Source organism: Parambassis ranga, chromosome 5, assembly GCF_900634625.1.
Source record: "Parambassis ranga chromosome 5, fParRan2.1, whole genome shotgun sequence".
In the NCBI taxonomy this organism is placed as follows: Eukaryota; Metazoa; Chordata; class Actinopteri; family Ambassidae; genus Parambassis; species Parambassis ranga.
In genome coordinates, this window is record NC_041026.1 from 15,072,737 (window position 1) to 15,088,576 (window position 15,840).

The 15,840-nt window shown below is 41.3% G+C and overlaps 1 protein-coding gene across 1 annotated transcript; it reads left to right on the forward strand.

Annotated features, from left to right (window-relative positions):
• The first annotated feature begins 5,256 nt into the window (after window positions 1-5,256).
• Window positions 5,257-9,016, forward strand: sp7 (Sp7 transcription factor). Its single transcript, XM_028404976.1, has 2 exons — window positions 5,257-5,363; window positions 6,545-9,016. The coding sequence occupies exons 1-2, from the start codon at window positions 5,328-5,330 to the stop codon at window positions 7,895-7,897; spliced, it is 1,389 nt and encodes a 462-aa protein (XP_028260777.1). The 5' UTR covers window positions 5,257-5,327; the 3' UTR covers window positions 7,898-9,016.
• Window positions 9,017-15,840: the final 6,824 nt, after the last annotated feature.

The window sequence follows — 15,840 nt, forward strand, 5'->3', positions numbered from 1 at the left end:
CCCACTTTCTCTCTTCTCCCCCACTTTGCTTGCATTCCCATTTTCCGTTGACAAGCTCTCTGAATCTTTGACCACACAGCCTGGAAAAATAGCACGGAGTCATGCTGCAAGGCAAGTCTATCCCTGACCCTGATTCCCTCTCACCACATTTCCATCAGCAGCAAAGTAAAACACATCTAATCATTTCAATTTTCCCCCTCTGTCGCAGTATTATTAACATTGTTAATTTTCTGAGGGTTGCAACCCAGAGGGGAATGTCAAGGGAAATGCATTATGGCGAGATATTCCATTGATCCACCATTATACACACTTTACTTGGTCGCTGTAATGTGCCTAATGATACCAAGAGGCCAATTTAAAAACCGATGTAGAAAACAGAAGGCTAGTCACCCCCCCACCAAAAAAAGAGACACATTAAGAAACTAGCATGTGATGTCAATGTGCAGAGACACAGAGCTAAACATCTGAAGAGCCCCACTGCTTTGTTTCTTGCATGTTTGTACGACTGCCGCTGAGCTTTTCGTGTGTTACCACCAAGACGAATTATCTGGCAGACCCTGCTATTTCAAGAAAGATGCCTGCTGGATGAACTTACTAGTTCTGAAGTGTACACAAGAAATACTGGATGCATGCTGCGCTCGAAAGACGACTATAATCTTGCAAGCCAAATAACATATAGCAATGTTTTACTTATTTGACAAGCATAAAATGTTTTTGTTTTTTTTTTTAATCCAAAATGAATTTATTCTACTATATTCTAAACATAATCTGGTTCACTGAGAGGAAGGCATTGTGTGTTTGAAAATGCAGGAGTATGTTTAAACTAGGGGGGAAAAATCTGAATATTACAACATCTGACACAAAGTCACACACAATTACTTTTTGTTCTGCAGCCTAACATTGGATCAAAACTGCCTCGTAGTCATCCAGCTTCTGACCAACTGTATTAGCATAGCGTCTTATTGTTTAAACAGCTATTAAGTACACTTTTTCAGAAACAAAAATGTAAATAATATGGTAATAACATGATGAAAAAACACCCTGGATCTTTGGAGAATATGCAAAAGGCCTGCCACAGTCAGATCCGAACCAGGAACCGTCTTTTATGAGTTACATGTTTGCCATTAAAAGAAACTAGTCAACTAGTGAGGCATCAGCTCTCACCTGTTCACAACTCTGTCCTTTCATCCCTTCCTAGCAGACTTCACTCCCATTCAAACTCTAACAATGGGCCGTCAACTAGTCCTGCACATGGCCCAGACACAGTTTCAGGTTGTTAACTGACCATTAACCAACTAGAGGGATCATAGTCATGTGAGCTCCTACAAGATCCACCCACAGAGGTCCTGAACACATAAAACTCAGATTCCCAACCAGAAAAGTAGCAGAACTGAAGAAGCCACTTGGGGGAGTGGCAAAACGTCTTCAAAAAACAATCCTTGAGTCCAGTTGACTCAATTTAAACTCTTGGAAATGACTATGACCTGGACGAATGAGAGCATCCACTGATACATTAAAAGAAAGAAGTCACGGTGCTCCTGAAACTGTGAAAATACAAATTAGAGGTGGCAAACTGAAAGGGTCCTGGAAGTGACGTTATCTTTAGTGATCCCAACGTCTTCTCATACCCATTTAGACATCTGTAGGACATCAACAGGTTGTTTTAAGGCAGGCTAGCCAAATATGTGAGGGTGGTGGCAGATGTTTTAGATCACATCTTACAGTCTGTATCAAAAGCACTTGGTTAGGTTAAGAAAACAGCTTCTGGTTTTTTTCTTCTAACTATTCATACCCCTTCTATAATGTGAGTACATCCATTTAAAATGAATGCACAACCGCAGACCAACTAGGACCCAACTCACAAGTGTTGTTTGTCAGTAAACTATGTTGTGACTCCATGTCTCCATGCAAAAAATACTGGATGCAACCAAACACAGTGCACACGGTGCCATCAATTCCATCCACTCATCACTGGGAGGAGTTTCTTTTTCTATGAAGCTGAGCACCCAGGAGACTCTTCGCCAACGTGAAATGGCTCAACTGGGTTTTCTGCACGGAAAAAGTTGACCGCTGGTGAACATGGTTGAAAGGCTGGACACAGTCTTATTGCTTCCTGTTTTTCTACTGAAAGGAAACATATTTTGAAAGAAAAGGACAAAAATTCTGGCAAGTGACAGTAACCATGAAAAATACAGAATATTGCCAAGGTTTTGGAATACATTGTACTTTCTGTTCTTCAGAAATGTATGTTTATCATGTTAGAGCAGCCAACAAACGGTTGGCAAATCAATGAAATGTAATCGTATAGTAATAGATTATTGCTGTTATATGTGAGTCAAATAAGGGCTCTTTAGAAACAATAAAATAATACATTTATTTATTGGGTGTATGATCTATCTATCTATCTATCTATCTATCTATCTATCTATCTATCTATCTATCTATCTATCTATCTATCTATCTATCTATCTATCTATCTATCTATCTATCTATCTATCTATCTATCTATCTATCATCATTGGTTTCATATCTGATCAGCTTTTTGTTTCTATGAGTGCAGACATTTTGTTTTTAATCTGGCCATGGCCCAGAGGCATAATTTTTTAGGTTGACCCTCTGTTGTTGTGTCAGCGGTACGGCTAGCCAGGGTAACACACAAGTGATGAAATTTTACTGCATATCCAAAGGGTCAAAGGTCAACTTTACTGTGCCAGCATTACACAAAAAGATTAATCAAAAGCTTAAAGTTGACATGTTCACAGGGTGTGAAGTGGCTGCTTGTCTGTCTCTCTATGTCTATGTTAACCCTGGGATAGACTGGTGATCTGTCCAACAAATAATTTGAATAATCTCAGTGATCACACATCATGTGTTGCACTCAAACTGCCTGGTGCTAATGGGCTACAAAAACCACCTAATACATCTGATAGCTGTCACATGGACAATTACTATCCATATGAAACTTATAATCAAGCCGTAGCTGAACACGCAGCCATGCCCACCCAGCGCCTCAAGGTTCATCAAGCCCGCAGGGCCTGTACACAAAAAAAAACCTAAACCACACAGGGCAGAAAATAGCAAAAAAGAGCAGAGAAAGCTTTTTGAAGAGGCTGTTAAGTGCTTAACGCATTCTCTAATTATAGATCTCATTTACTCCCTTTTGAAGACAACTGTAAATGGGAACACGCCAAAGTTTCAGATTACGACAAGTCTTATAAAAATGAGGAAAAGCGCCCCATCGGAGGACCACTTTGCAGCTTTTTTTGTGTGCCTCCCCTCTCATTTCACTTAAATGTAAAACATAAAGCATTAATGAACTCTAAGAAGGAAAGGAACATTTCACTTAAAGGATCACACCATGTGTCAAATGACAGGGGAAGGAAATGCCTCAGAAAGTGTGAAAAGGTTGCCACGTATGACACATCAGAGAGGGCAGGAGATAGATAGATAGATAGATAGATAGATAGATAGATAGATAGATAGATAGATAGATAGATAGATAGATAGATAGATAGATAGATAGATAGATAGATAGATAGATAGATAGATAGATAGATAGATAGATAGATAGATAGATAGATAGATAGATAGATAGATAGATAGATAGATAGATAGATAGATAGATAGATAGATAGATAGCAGGTGTAGTCATGTTCTGCCTGTACCGCTCGGTTCAAGGTGAGGTTTATGGGTTTATATGACTGTGAGTATGGTTCTAGGAGTGTGTGACAGTGTAAACTCCTGCATGTTGCAGCCTTTGTTCTTCTACTCACACCCCTTCTGGAATAAGAAAATAAAGCGATGAAGGTCAGTTGGAGAGCAGACTGCCAAATATAGCCGCTGTGTTCATGTGAGGGCCAGACTCTCCAGAACGACAAGCCCAGCTCTGACCATGCCCTGTAATTGAGGAGAAAATAAGGACAGAAATTATATGTTTATTTTTGACAACAATTTTAATCTTCTGAGCTCTCCTTCAGAAAATGAGACGCCCACAAAAAGGCGCTGAGAATCTGTCTTATTCGAGTCTGAAAGTTGGGTTTTTGACGTTTTTTCGGCGACCAGTGAGTGAAATTTTAAAAAATGAACAGGGCCCTTCATGTTAGAGTCCTAACTTTAATTTTTTTACACAAAGCTTTTTTTTTCTCAATATTCAGACAGAGCTCTACAAATCTTACAATTTTGTTTTACTTTTTAAAATAAAAGCAAGCTGTGCTTGGTGTCTGTAAAGATATAGATTTCACTGAGGTGTTACATTTATAATCTAGCTTGCATGCACTTGAGCATAGCTTGAGTCATTTAAAAACAGTATCAAAAAAGTTAGTGTATTTGTCAAACTATAATTAAATGTAATAATTAAATTTTGAGGAGTTCTGATTCTTTGCAGGTTTTTAATCAAAAATAAGTCTCTGTCAACTTATAAACAGGAGGATCGATGTCATTTATGTGTTTTAGATGGACAAAAACAAAATTTCACAAATAAATATTTGTATATTGTCCTCTGAGGACACAGCTATTATAATTCGCATTTTGTTTCTTGAATGTTACGAGTTTCTCCACCCTGCGCCGTTTGAATTCATTTGATTTGATGTGATAATCTCTTCTTTATTTTATTTAATGACTAAATCCTTCTTTTTCTTCGCTTTCCTCTGCAGTTCCGCTGTTAATGTCGAAAAGGGAAGTCAACTGCATTTAAGAATATTGGAAACAGAGACAGAGGGTTGAAACCAGAATAATAAAATCTCGGATAGAAACCACAGACTCGGTCAGCTTCGTTACTTTAGTAATGTGGCGCAGGCCGGGCTGAATCTTCTATTGTTGTTAGTCTTTTCTTTCTTTTTTTTTGAAAACTCGGATTTTCACGTCTTATTCACACCTCTCTAAGTCTCTCTTTAAAACGCTTTAATCCTGATAATTCTCTCCGAAGTGATGTTAAATCTTTTCCTTCTGACTCAACGGGACTATAAAATCCCAGTGGAAAAAATAATAACGCCAGTGAAATTGAAATAATGTCCGCATGGTGATTGATGAGCAACCCATTCATGCATCCCACCTCTCGTGCATGTGCTGGGGAGGTGGGATGTCCCCTCTCTCTCTCTCTCTCTCTCCTTCGCCACCAATCTTCGTCCATTTTTCTCCATCTCTGTGTTTTTATTGCTGCTTAGCGAGTCTTCAAAGAGCCCAGAGCCTGTAATTAGGGGGCGGGCCCCAAGTCCCTCAAAACACTTCCCCGCGCGTTAGAGCCCAACTTCTTCCAAACTGTCCCGGGACTCCGAGCTGCGCTTCTCCCCTCACTCCCCTCAGCTTCCTAAGGATTTTGTTTCTCAGGGATGGCCGCATCTATTCTGGAGGTAGGGAATGTAATTGTAAGTAATCTCATTTTTTTTCTCTTTCTCTTTATACAAATGTGTTGTGAGCATTCTTCCAGCTAGAGTTTAAAGAATAAAAATAAAAATAAAATCATGCTATTGAACCTTTAGATAGAAGGAAATAGAAACTATAATGTGCATTAACAAAGGGAAAGAAGAGCTTTCTCTGTTGATCTTGTGATAATTAGATATAGATATTCATAAAGTTATGTTTTATTTGTCAGTGGGGTTGAGTGCAATAAATGAAACATGAAAACAGGCCATAAACATCAGGATTCAGAGGGGGCTGACTGGAGGGCTTTATTAACCTACCTTTCACCTCTGAATGGGGGGAAGACAGGCAGCATAGTTTATGTCTTCACTCACCCACATGACACCCCTACACTGAAAACATCAAATGTCACCACAGCAGATAGTATAAACATATAGGTGATAAACACTGCACAATATATGAAATGTAATGAAAATATTAGCGCTGGGATTTTTCACTAGTTAAATCCATGTGTACAGTGTGTGGTATCAGCAGAAAGACGGACAGTCTCTGCCACGTGGGACGTCCTGTATGAACTTATTTTTATGTAAAGTGCAACATGTCTTCTAGTCTGATAGTGGACATGTTTTTTTTTATAAACCAGATCACAAAAACCTCTAAATAACATGTTATTATTAACATGATCATAGACAGACACAGCTGCTACACCTAAATATGTAACAATGTAAACAGGACACAGTGTGCAATTAGCTCGTCTAACATCTTCAGTGCCATGGCGACCGCTGTGGAGTCAAGAAAACGTGTTTGGCAGGATCTCTGTGCGTCTCTGTGTGTTCTATATGAGACATAGTTACTTCTGCGGTGCTTAGAGACACCCGTGTTTGTTTGTGTACTTTGGAAACTGCAAAAATATGAGTGTAAAATTAAGATTTTTGTCAGAGGTTTAAGTGAAACAAAAGAGCGAGGGAATTCCTCCACTGCTGAGCTGAGCAGAACTTTCACAAGCATAAACATTCGCTGCTTGAAATTGCCCTGACCACTTTGAAAATGGAGAGAGAGCCGGAAAAGCCAGCGGTGGCAGTCAGACATAAGTTTTTTATTAGAGTTGACACTGACAGAAGCAGCAGCAGCAAGCAGCCATTTCCTGCAGACAGTCTCATTTTCTCCCTTGTCTCCTCCTACACAGGAAGACGCACGCTATGGCTCCAGTCCTCTGGCTATGTTAACTGCTACCTGTAACAAGTTTGGCAATACAAGCCCCGTCAGGGATTCGGCTACACCTGGTAAGACCGGCAGCACCAATCCAGTAAAGAAGCCCTACACCATGACCTCTGACCTTCAGACAGCTAAGAACGGGCGGAACACGGACGGAAGCGGCCTGGCGGACTCCTACACTGGCTCCTTCACCACAGCTGGAGGAGGAGGAGGAGGTGGCGGGCTGCTTACTCCCACTGGAAGCCCCCCTCCTTCAGCCGGAGGCTACGCCACAGAATATAACCCTTTCTCCCACTCCTTCCAGACCTCCGTCTCCCAGGACCCTTCTCTTTTAGTGTCCAAGGCCCACGCTACGGCTGACTGTCTCACCAGCGTCTATACCTCGCTGGACATGACACACCCCTACGGCTCCTGGTATAAGGCCGGCATCCACCCTGGCATAACTGCTGCTCCTGCTAATGCCACATCCTCCTGGTGGGACGTCCACCCTAACTCCAACTGGCTGTCGGCAACACAGCCCCAAACAGATGGAGGTCTCCAGGCCTCACTGCAGCCTGTTGCACCACAGGCCTCCCTTAGCCCCCAGCTGCCCAGCTACAGCACTGACTTTACACCACTCAACCCAGCTCCCTACCCCTCTGTGGGGCTGGGTTCTTCCTCACATCTCCTGCAACCTTCCCAGCACATGCTGCCCCAGGACATGTATAAGCCCAAGCCTGTGCCAAGTGCAGGGCTAATTGAGAGTCCCATGGGCCTCAAGCCTGCAAGGGGATCAGGGGGTTACAGTGCAGGGGCTACACCCACCAGGTCTTCATGCGATTGCCCCAACTGCCAGGAGCTAGAGAGGCTGGGAGCTTCAGCTGCGTCCCTGAGGAAGAAACCAGTCCACAGCTGCCACATTCCCGGCTGTGGGAAGGTGTACGGAAAGGCCTCCCACCTGAAAGCCCACCTGCGCTGGCACACCGGCGAGCGGCCCTTTGTTTGCAACTGGCTGTTCTGTGGAAAGCGTTTCACCCGCTCAGATGAACTGGAGAGGCACGTGCGCACCCACACGCGGGAGAAGAAGTTCACCTGTCTACTGTGCAACAAGCGTTTCACACGCAGCGACCACCTCTCCAAACATCAGAAGACCCACACAGATTCTGCAATGCAGGGCAAAGCTGTAGCCGGGGAGGGAGACACCGATCCTCGGAGCGAAGAGACCACGGAGCTCAACTCCAGCGCTGTGCCCCCCAATCCTGTTGCTGACCAAATCACTAACGGAGATGAGAAGACTGGCACACCTAATGGAGTGGAGAACAGCAGCGGACTGTTGGAGATCTGACGTGGTTAAGTCTTCTGTTTGTGACATGATGGAGAGAAACACATGAGAAGAGACAGTATTTTGTTTCAAGAGAGACAACGGATATCAGACATTCTTTGAAAAGACTTGATATGATGAATGCATGTTGCAAGTAGCAATCACTTCATTTTGTCTGGACCATGCACACACACACACACACACATCTTCAGGGCACGCTCAACAACTGCTGGAACCCCCTGAAGCTACCTAATCTCATTTTGTAACATTCCCACAGACACACAGATATAGAGAATTATCTGTGAGAAGACATGCAAGCACATATATAACACACACACAGTATGCCTGCCCAGACACACATACAAGTAAACATGCACACATTTTTTTTTATTCTACACACATTTTCTGCCTTTCAAATGAGACAAACCACTGGGAAATTTAATCTGCAAAAGCAGAAGGAAAAGAGCTCTGAAGCCGCAAAAGGAAAGTAGTTATAGAAGGAGGATTTATGGTTAGGATGACGGAGTTGATGGAGCATTGCATGCCTTAAGACAAAAAAATATGATTAACAGCTGTATTTTGATACTTCTTCATTAGTCATAAGACAGTCTTCCTTACAGCTTTTTATTGCCAAAGACACTATAATGTACAATGTTTTGTATTTCACTTTTGTTTTGCTGTTTTGCTTTCTTTTACTATGTCTTAATTTAATTTCATATTTACATAAATAATCTAATTTATGTCTTAAATTATACACATGGGAGATTATCTTGCACCCTGCAGGAAAAATAATAACTGAGAATAATAATAAAAACAATGGTTGAAGCTGGCCAAAAAAATGAAAATAAAATGCATTAAATTAAGATGTTTTTTTTTTCTTTTCTTATTTATTAGTTATAAGGTGGAGTTTGGGTTTATGCTTTTTAAAATTTTATTTATAGATCTTAAATGTGTTTCTATATAATCTTTTAATTGTGAAGTCTTCCACACCTGGCAAAACAAGGATTAATAGTGGCGTCCTTTCTTGGTTGTACAAACTATATATTGACAGCAATATATAGATTTTGTTAGGTGTGCTATTTTTCTACCTTTTTGTGTATATTTTTATGTAACTTTCCACAATGAAGGTTTGTTGCCTAAGTAACATAAGAGCTTAATTTGTTAAATGTAAATTTCCTCATTGTGGTAGAAGTGATGTACCGGTGTTTGGTGACATGTTGTGAAATGAGTGTAAAAGATACTGTAAATACTATGAAGCATAAAACCTCGTAAAGGTAGACATGTTGTAAGAAATATGGTGACAATTTTGGTGCTTTTAAGAGTAAATAAGTTAAAAAAAAAGAGAGAGAGAAGTATTTTCTTTGCTGGCGTTATTCCATACAAAATAAATGAAATGTCTTTGAGCACACACTTCATCCCCCCTTCTCTCCTCATATCTTACTATATTTCCACTTTGCTGCGGCCAAGCAAATACTTTCATTATCTTTTGCAGCACAAACAAAGCCGTTCACTGAATTGAAGTCTTAACTCCACACAATGACCCCCTTTCAGAGAAGCCACTGTAGTTACACTCAAGACAATTACTCCACTCTCCAGCTCCAGAGGGGTAATTACTGAGAGCGATGCTCCAGCAGAGTCAGTCAAAAAAAAAAAGAAAAAAGAAAGAGGAGATTAGGGCAGGGGAGCTGTGGTTGTATTGTTTATGGAGGGAGGCGGTCAAACAAAGGACCTCAATTAAAGCAGGATGCAGGAGGTGATGTGGAGATACAGATCCTGTGCTCAAAGTAGAACTGAATCTCTGTTTTTTCTCTCTGCTGTTCACGTGTTTCTATAACAGTGAGGACAAGTGTCCACTCCTCTGTCAGGTCATTCCCACACTAATAAAAATACTTTAGGAGGGTGGACTTCTCATTTTGCATTAAAAGACAGAGATAGCCTCAGGATAGAGCAAATGAGGCCTCGAACAGATGTGTCAAGTACGGCAGCAGAGGCGCACAAAGACTTACACTTGGAGTATAATGTAAGATATGTGATAACCATGGTAAGAGGTGATGTCAAGAAAAGCATGAGTTTAAAGGTGTATTTAAGTTGTTTCTGACCCTGGTGACTCTTTTCTTTACATAACCAGTCAAATGAAAACAAAAACAAAAAAAAACGCAACAATAAAGTAAGGATTTTCCATCAGAGGAGTGAGGAGACCTGAACAGCTGTTGGATCCACCTCGAAGCTACTGACTCTCCTGATGTAACATTTACACTTCCCAAGCTGCATGGTTCCAATTTTGTGCTTCTAATGAGCTGTAGTTGAGGTCAATTTATATAAAACGTCCCGGGGCCGACTCTGTCATCAGGGACCGACATGTTTATGGTGGTCTGAAGTGGGCGCACGGTCGAGTCCACAACATAAAAGGCAAACATAGGGGATGGGGTATGGGGTAGGGTGTGTCAGGCCAGCAAGTGAGGGTGGAGGGGTGGGGGGTGGTGGGGGTTTAAAGAAGATGGTCAGTGGCTTTTAAAACCTCTGCTGCTACTGGTATTTTTTTTTGCCTTTTTTAAAATACACTCCCTCTGCAGTGGTGGTAGCTTTAACTTTATTTTTACTTCTTTTCATTTAGAAAGCCAGGAAACATTAATTGTCACTTCAAATAAGGTTATAAAAAAGAAAATGTACCCTGCGAGTGACACATGGAGCTGGACAATCTGTTCCATATGGTTTGTCCACTAGTGCCCATTTACAAAATCAAATTACTGCAGACTTTAATAGGACTAAAAAGGTCCTTCCAGAGGATCCACCTGTTTAAGCCATCACACGTCCCATTTCCGACTGAAATAACACAAAAGAAATCATTTCAAAACGTTCCGTCATGCTGTGTTTACTTAAGCTCTCAGACTTGATGAGTTACACAAACTTAACGAATCACTTAAGACTCTGATCCCAGCTCTTCAAAATAAAATCCCTCATCATGGTGTACAGAACAAAATCCTCATTAACCTCTTTTGCAGCTATTATCTGGTCCTAACTGAGTAGTCAAGTAAAAACAATGGGTTCTGCTTTAACATAGCCACAGGCAGGGCTTCTTATGCTCAATGCTAGTGTGAGGAGTAAAGGGCGGGGTTGGAGGATGGGGGGGGGGGGTCGGTTGGAGGCATGAGGCAACACAAAAGCACAGGTGTCTGCAGGTGTGACTGGGGTTCTGTGGCGGTGAACAGGAGGGGGAGGAGGAAGGGTAAAGAATGTCAGCATGCCCAGAGGCAGGGCAGTCAGGTAATTAAGTAAAAACAAGATAATCTTTTTTTTTTAAGCAAAGGGGGAAAGGTAAAATGACCTGAGCGAACCACAACACGACCCATAAAGAGAGAGAGGTCAGGCTAGATAAAAACAATGGTTAAAGAGGAAACATAACAGATAAGAGGAGGCAAGAGGTAAAAAGGTCGCGCAATCCTGCACTTTAGTTCTACTGTGCTTATCATTTTCATCCATCATTCATCATTTACATGTCAGAAGAGGAAGCAGCACCATGTAAGAAAAGAAGAGCAAAAGATGCGCCTCATTGGTTAAATAGCCCCTCATGATTTTATCTGAACATAGGCAGCAAATTCCCTCACAGTGTGGCAACAATGATGAAGAGATACATCCCTTTCCTGCTCAAATGATATGATTGGTGATTGATAAATTAGGGACTTTAGATTAAATGAAATTAGATAAGCCACATGTCAATTAGAGTTTGAAAATAAAAGTTGATATAGTCAAAAAGGATGCAAAAAAATTGTAATCCCTATTTGGCACATTTATATCTACTTATTGTTTTATATGTGTAATTTTCAGTGCTAATTTTTATGCAGATAATTAAGACAAATAAAAGACTTAAAAGGGTGAAAAAAGGCAGACAGAGGCCTCCTACACCAAGCTGCAAAACTTCAGAAAACCTATGGCAGACATACTTTTAGCACAATCACACTCCTGCCTACTCTCCAAGGACAATCAGTAACTGTAATAGAGGACAATGTTATAAAATAAGACTCCGTCATCCTCGGGCCACATACTTATCAATCACCCCTGGTGTGACGTTGTGGCATTTCCTTGTCTTAGAAACGGCCTTTAAAGTTTAAAGGGAGTCCTCCCTTGCTACCCAATGCACCAAATGTACCACTAAATGAGGCCATTTTGTTTATAGGAACTGTGGGAGGATTGTGGGTGACTCTGTGCCCCTTTAAAAAGATAATATGCTTCCCATTTAATGGCCTCCGGATGACAAATTGCTTCCAGGGGAAAATTAGGTTAAGAAAATTGCATGTGTGACACGTAAAGACATATCTACTCAGCTTAGCATGTTTGACATCCATAATTCAATTATACACAGCAGTAGGTGCAGTTAGGATTCTTTGAAAAACCACATTTGCTCACAAGGCCTTAAATGAAGTATACACTTTGGCTGTTTTTCAATAATGATGTATTTCTTAAAAGATTATATTAAAGATTCATTTTACATAAAGATCATAGAGTTAAGGTCTTTTAAGAGAGCCTGCAGTGAGAGATACATGTAGGCATACAGTGAAGCTGGCATGGTGTACTTCGTTTTTACCACAGTGGAAAGTAGTCCGAGTGGCCCTATATCTCTTGGAGATGGTTGGAAAACCACTTAGAAAATTGATGGCCTATTATAACCTAATACTCTTACAAATATCTAGAGTACCATTAAAGTGTTCTTTCCTTTTGAAAATGCTTACTATCTCAATGGTATTCTGACTGACATACAGTCCAAACCAGTTCTTGTTTTGCTTTTTTTTTTTAACTTCAAGCCACTAAATACTTCCTTGGAACATTCAAAGAGACGGGATTTAAGAGAGACAGCGGAGGTGTAAAAAACACAAAACCCTCAGGAGACAAGGTAGGGAGAACACAGTCAGTGAGATCAGTGGTTAAGTGAGAAGAAGAATGTAGCCAGATAGCAAATGAATCTGGATCTGGATCAACTGAATGAGGAAACTGAAGAAGGAAAAAAAAAACAGTAAGTGATGAAGGAGGGAGGAGGAAGAGAGAGAGAGACAGACAGAAAAAGAAAGAGAGAGAGAGAGTCAAAATGCAGAAAGAGCAGTGAGTGATTTGGGTTGGAAGCGGGAGAAGGGAGCCAGGGTTGGCAGGGTTTTGGTGGAGGAGTGTGGTGGTTCAGAAGTCCTCCAGCGCGAGGCGCCAGTGTGTCCGGCGGGGGCCCTGACCATGAGCTGCCTCACCCCCCCAGAGCCACGGCCACAAACCCTTTCTCCCCCTTCACCACCAGCACCGCCACCCATCCAACCCAAAACCCACTGGCAGGCAGCGCTACACTGAAGCTGCTGCTGCATGTTTATTTAATATTCAGAAGAAATTGAAATATCTTTGCGGGTTAACGCACATACATACGCAATTACATATCGCTGGCGCGCTTGCACACACACACACACATATTGTACAGTACATGCATACGTTCACACACATTACTACCACAATATATAAATAAATAAAGCAGAGTAATAACACTCTCTTGATGTGCAGCCAAGAAGAGAGTTGGAGAAAATCTTTTTCAAATGGTGTTTTCGGAAGCGTGGAGGGAGGAGCGTGAATGTCTGACACTGCATGTTGCCTGAGCAGGCAGCACGTCTCAGTGTGACTCCCACAGAGGAGAGAGAGAGAGAAAGCGAGAGGGAGAGAGCACTAACAAAGTGGATGACAAACAAGAAAAAGTTCCCATGCAACAGCAAACAGGCCAAATATGTAATTGTGCTGCTATTTTTAACTGCCAGGTTGTGGAAGTATAAGACTTCCACAGGTTTAGCAATTTACCAACTCAGAGTGTGTGGTCTTTGAACGGGAACATGTATATGAGGTGTTTGTGAAGTGTTAAATGAGCAAATGTGGATGCCAGGCTTTTTTCTTAGTGTGTGCATGGTACACACACACACACACACACACATCCATAATGAGCCTATGATCATTACAAAGCAATTCCTTCAGACAGAAATCCCTTAAACAGCCTCGGTTTTGGTCTTCATACTATCCCCCCTCCTTCTGTCTCCTCTCTCCCTCAACAGCCACCAACCACTGCTGCTGCCAAAAATAACACAGGAGCGCCACTCGAACCCGCGCCTCACCACAGCACAGCTTGGCCGCAAGAGAGGGATCAAAACACACACAAAAAAGGAAACACATCATATTGTGGAAGGAGGGGAAAAAGAGCATTCATACGGCTCTGTGCTTGAAGATATCACTGATGATTTTGGCAACCAAAGAACCACACATACTAATGCACCAGGCCAAGACGAGGGGGGGAGGAAAGTGCGTTTGTGGATATGTGCATACAATCTGGATGAAGTATATTTCAACTGCTAAGACCGGCATTCATTTCTGATTTTATTCAGTCAGTAATTTAACCACAAGCTTCATAAAAAACACTTCCATTATCACGTTATAGGTCAATAAATTAGGGTCTTCAGCCGACAAAATGAAAGCCAGGCAAACATGGCACATTATGAGCAATGAGTAGGAGGGGCGCGCTCTGGTCACAGATAAATCACGCCGCTTCAGTGGTAGGTTTGGGAGTTCAAATGAGAGGCAGCTTTACTCATTGTCATGGCCGGTTCACTTTGTGTTGCGTTTGGCAAAATGCACTTATCCACACTGGTGCACCGATGCCAGCAGATGAAGCCATCAGAATCCGAGCTCTTTTTCAGCGGTGGCCAGCGGAGGTTTACAAGCAAGCTATCATGGGATTAATTGTCCAACCACACAAAATAAAATAAATTCATGGAAAGGTGGAAAATGTACTGAAATATTTTATGGAAGTGCTGCTACATTAGCTGGAAAGGAGGTTGTGGGTTCAAAAGACTTTAAGGGTCTGCACGATTCTTCTGAGTATTCAGGCAAAGAGATCCAAATTAAACAAGAAACTTGGAGTAAATTAACAGAGGTGTCAGTCTGTAATATTATTCTCTATAGTATTTTGAATATAGCATTTGCCTGCCTAAATTATAAATAATGAAATTCTTTCTGTCTCCTCCAACACACCAAGTAGACAAGACACTGTTTTTACTTTACACACTACTCTGCACTCTCCACATATTGCTTGATGCCATTGCCATTTTTATAAATTACTTAATTACTTAATTCTGTCATTACTTAATGACAGAAAACACTTTTTAACGCATTATTAGAGAGAAAGCTTTGTTAAATTTTCAAATGGAGACCAAGCAGCATGCCTGACTTATTCAGCAGTCCATCAAACTTTCCACACATTTCCACACATGGGTCTTTAGTAGAGATGGCAGGTGCTAGTCAACTCAAAGACCCAAAGCCCCAACAGAGAAGCTCCACAGCTGGGTGACTAATTGTCGCCCTCTTCTGGTTCCATTTAGACAAACCAAATTACTGCAATAAAAGTTGACAGGCAAAATAAAAGCTCTTTCATTGTTTCATAGCCTGTAATCAAATAAAAACAAATTGGACTTACAGCTCAGCTACTTCACGTAGAAACATGTATAAACTGCTGGACAATTACTTTTATTATACGCTGAACAAAACCAAATCTGGCCTCCAAAACTGGGTAGAAACAGCATGTAGTGAAGTATTTTTTTTTTACAGGTTTTGCTTGATTGTTTCCTGTTTGTGGACTACTGAATCCACTGCAGCGCTCTACAGCTGCTTATAGAAGAATTGAAAAGAGTTAAAATATAAGACTACTAGCTAGGTGTAGACTATACAGTATAGCATAGCATAGCAAGGTGTACGTCGGCTTGTAAACTGTGACATTTGCTCATTTTTAATCACTAATTATTTCGTGACTATTCAGTGTATCTGTTCTGTGTTTTTGTTGTCTGTGCACTGATATACCTACATCGCCTGCTGCTTTGCTCCATTCATGAGTGCAGTATCACCAAAATATCTTCGGACCTATCAAGAATCCACTTCCGGCTGGGACTCTTTACGTCATATCT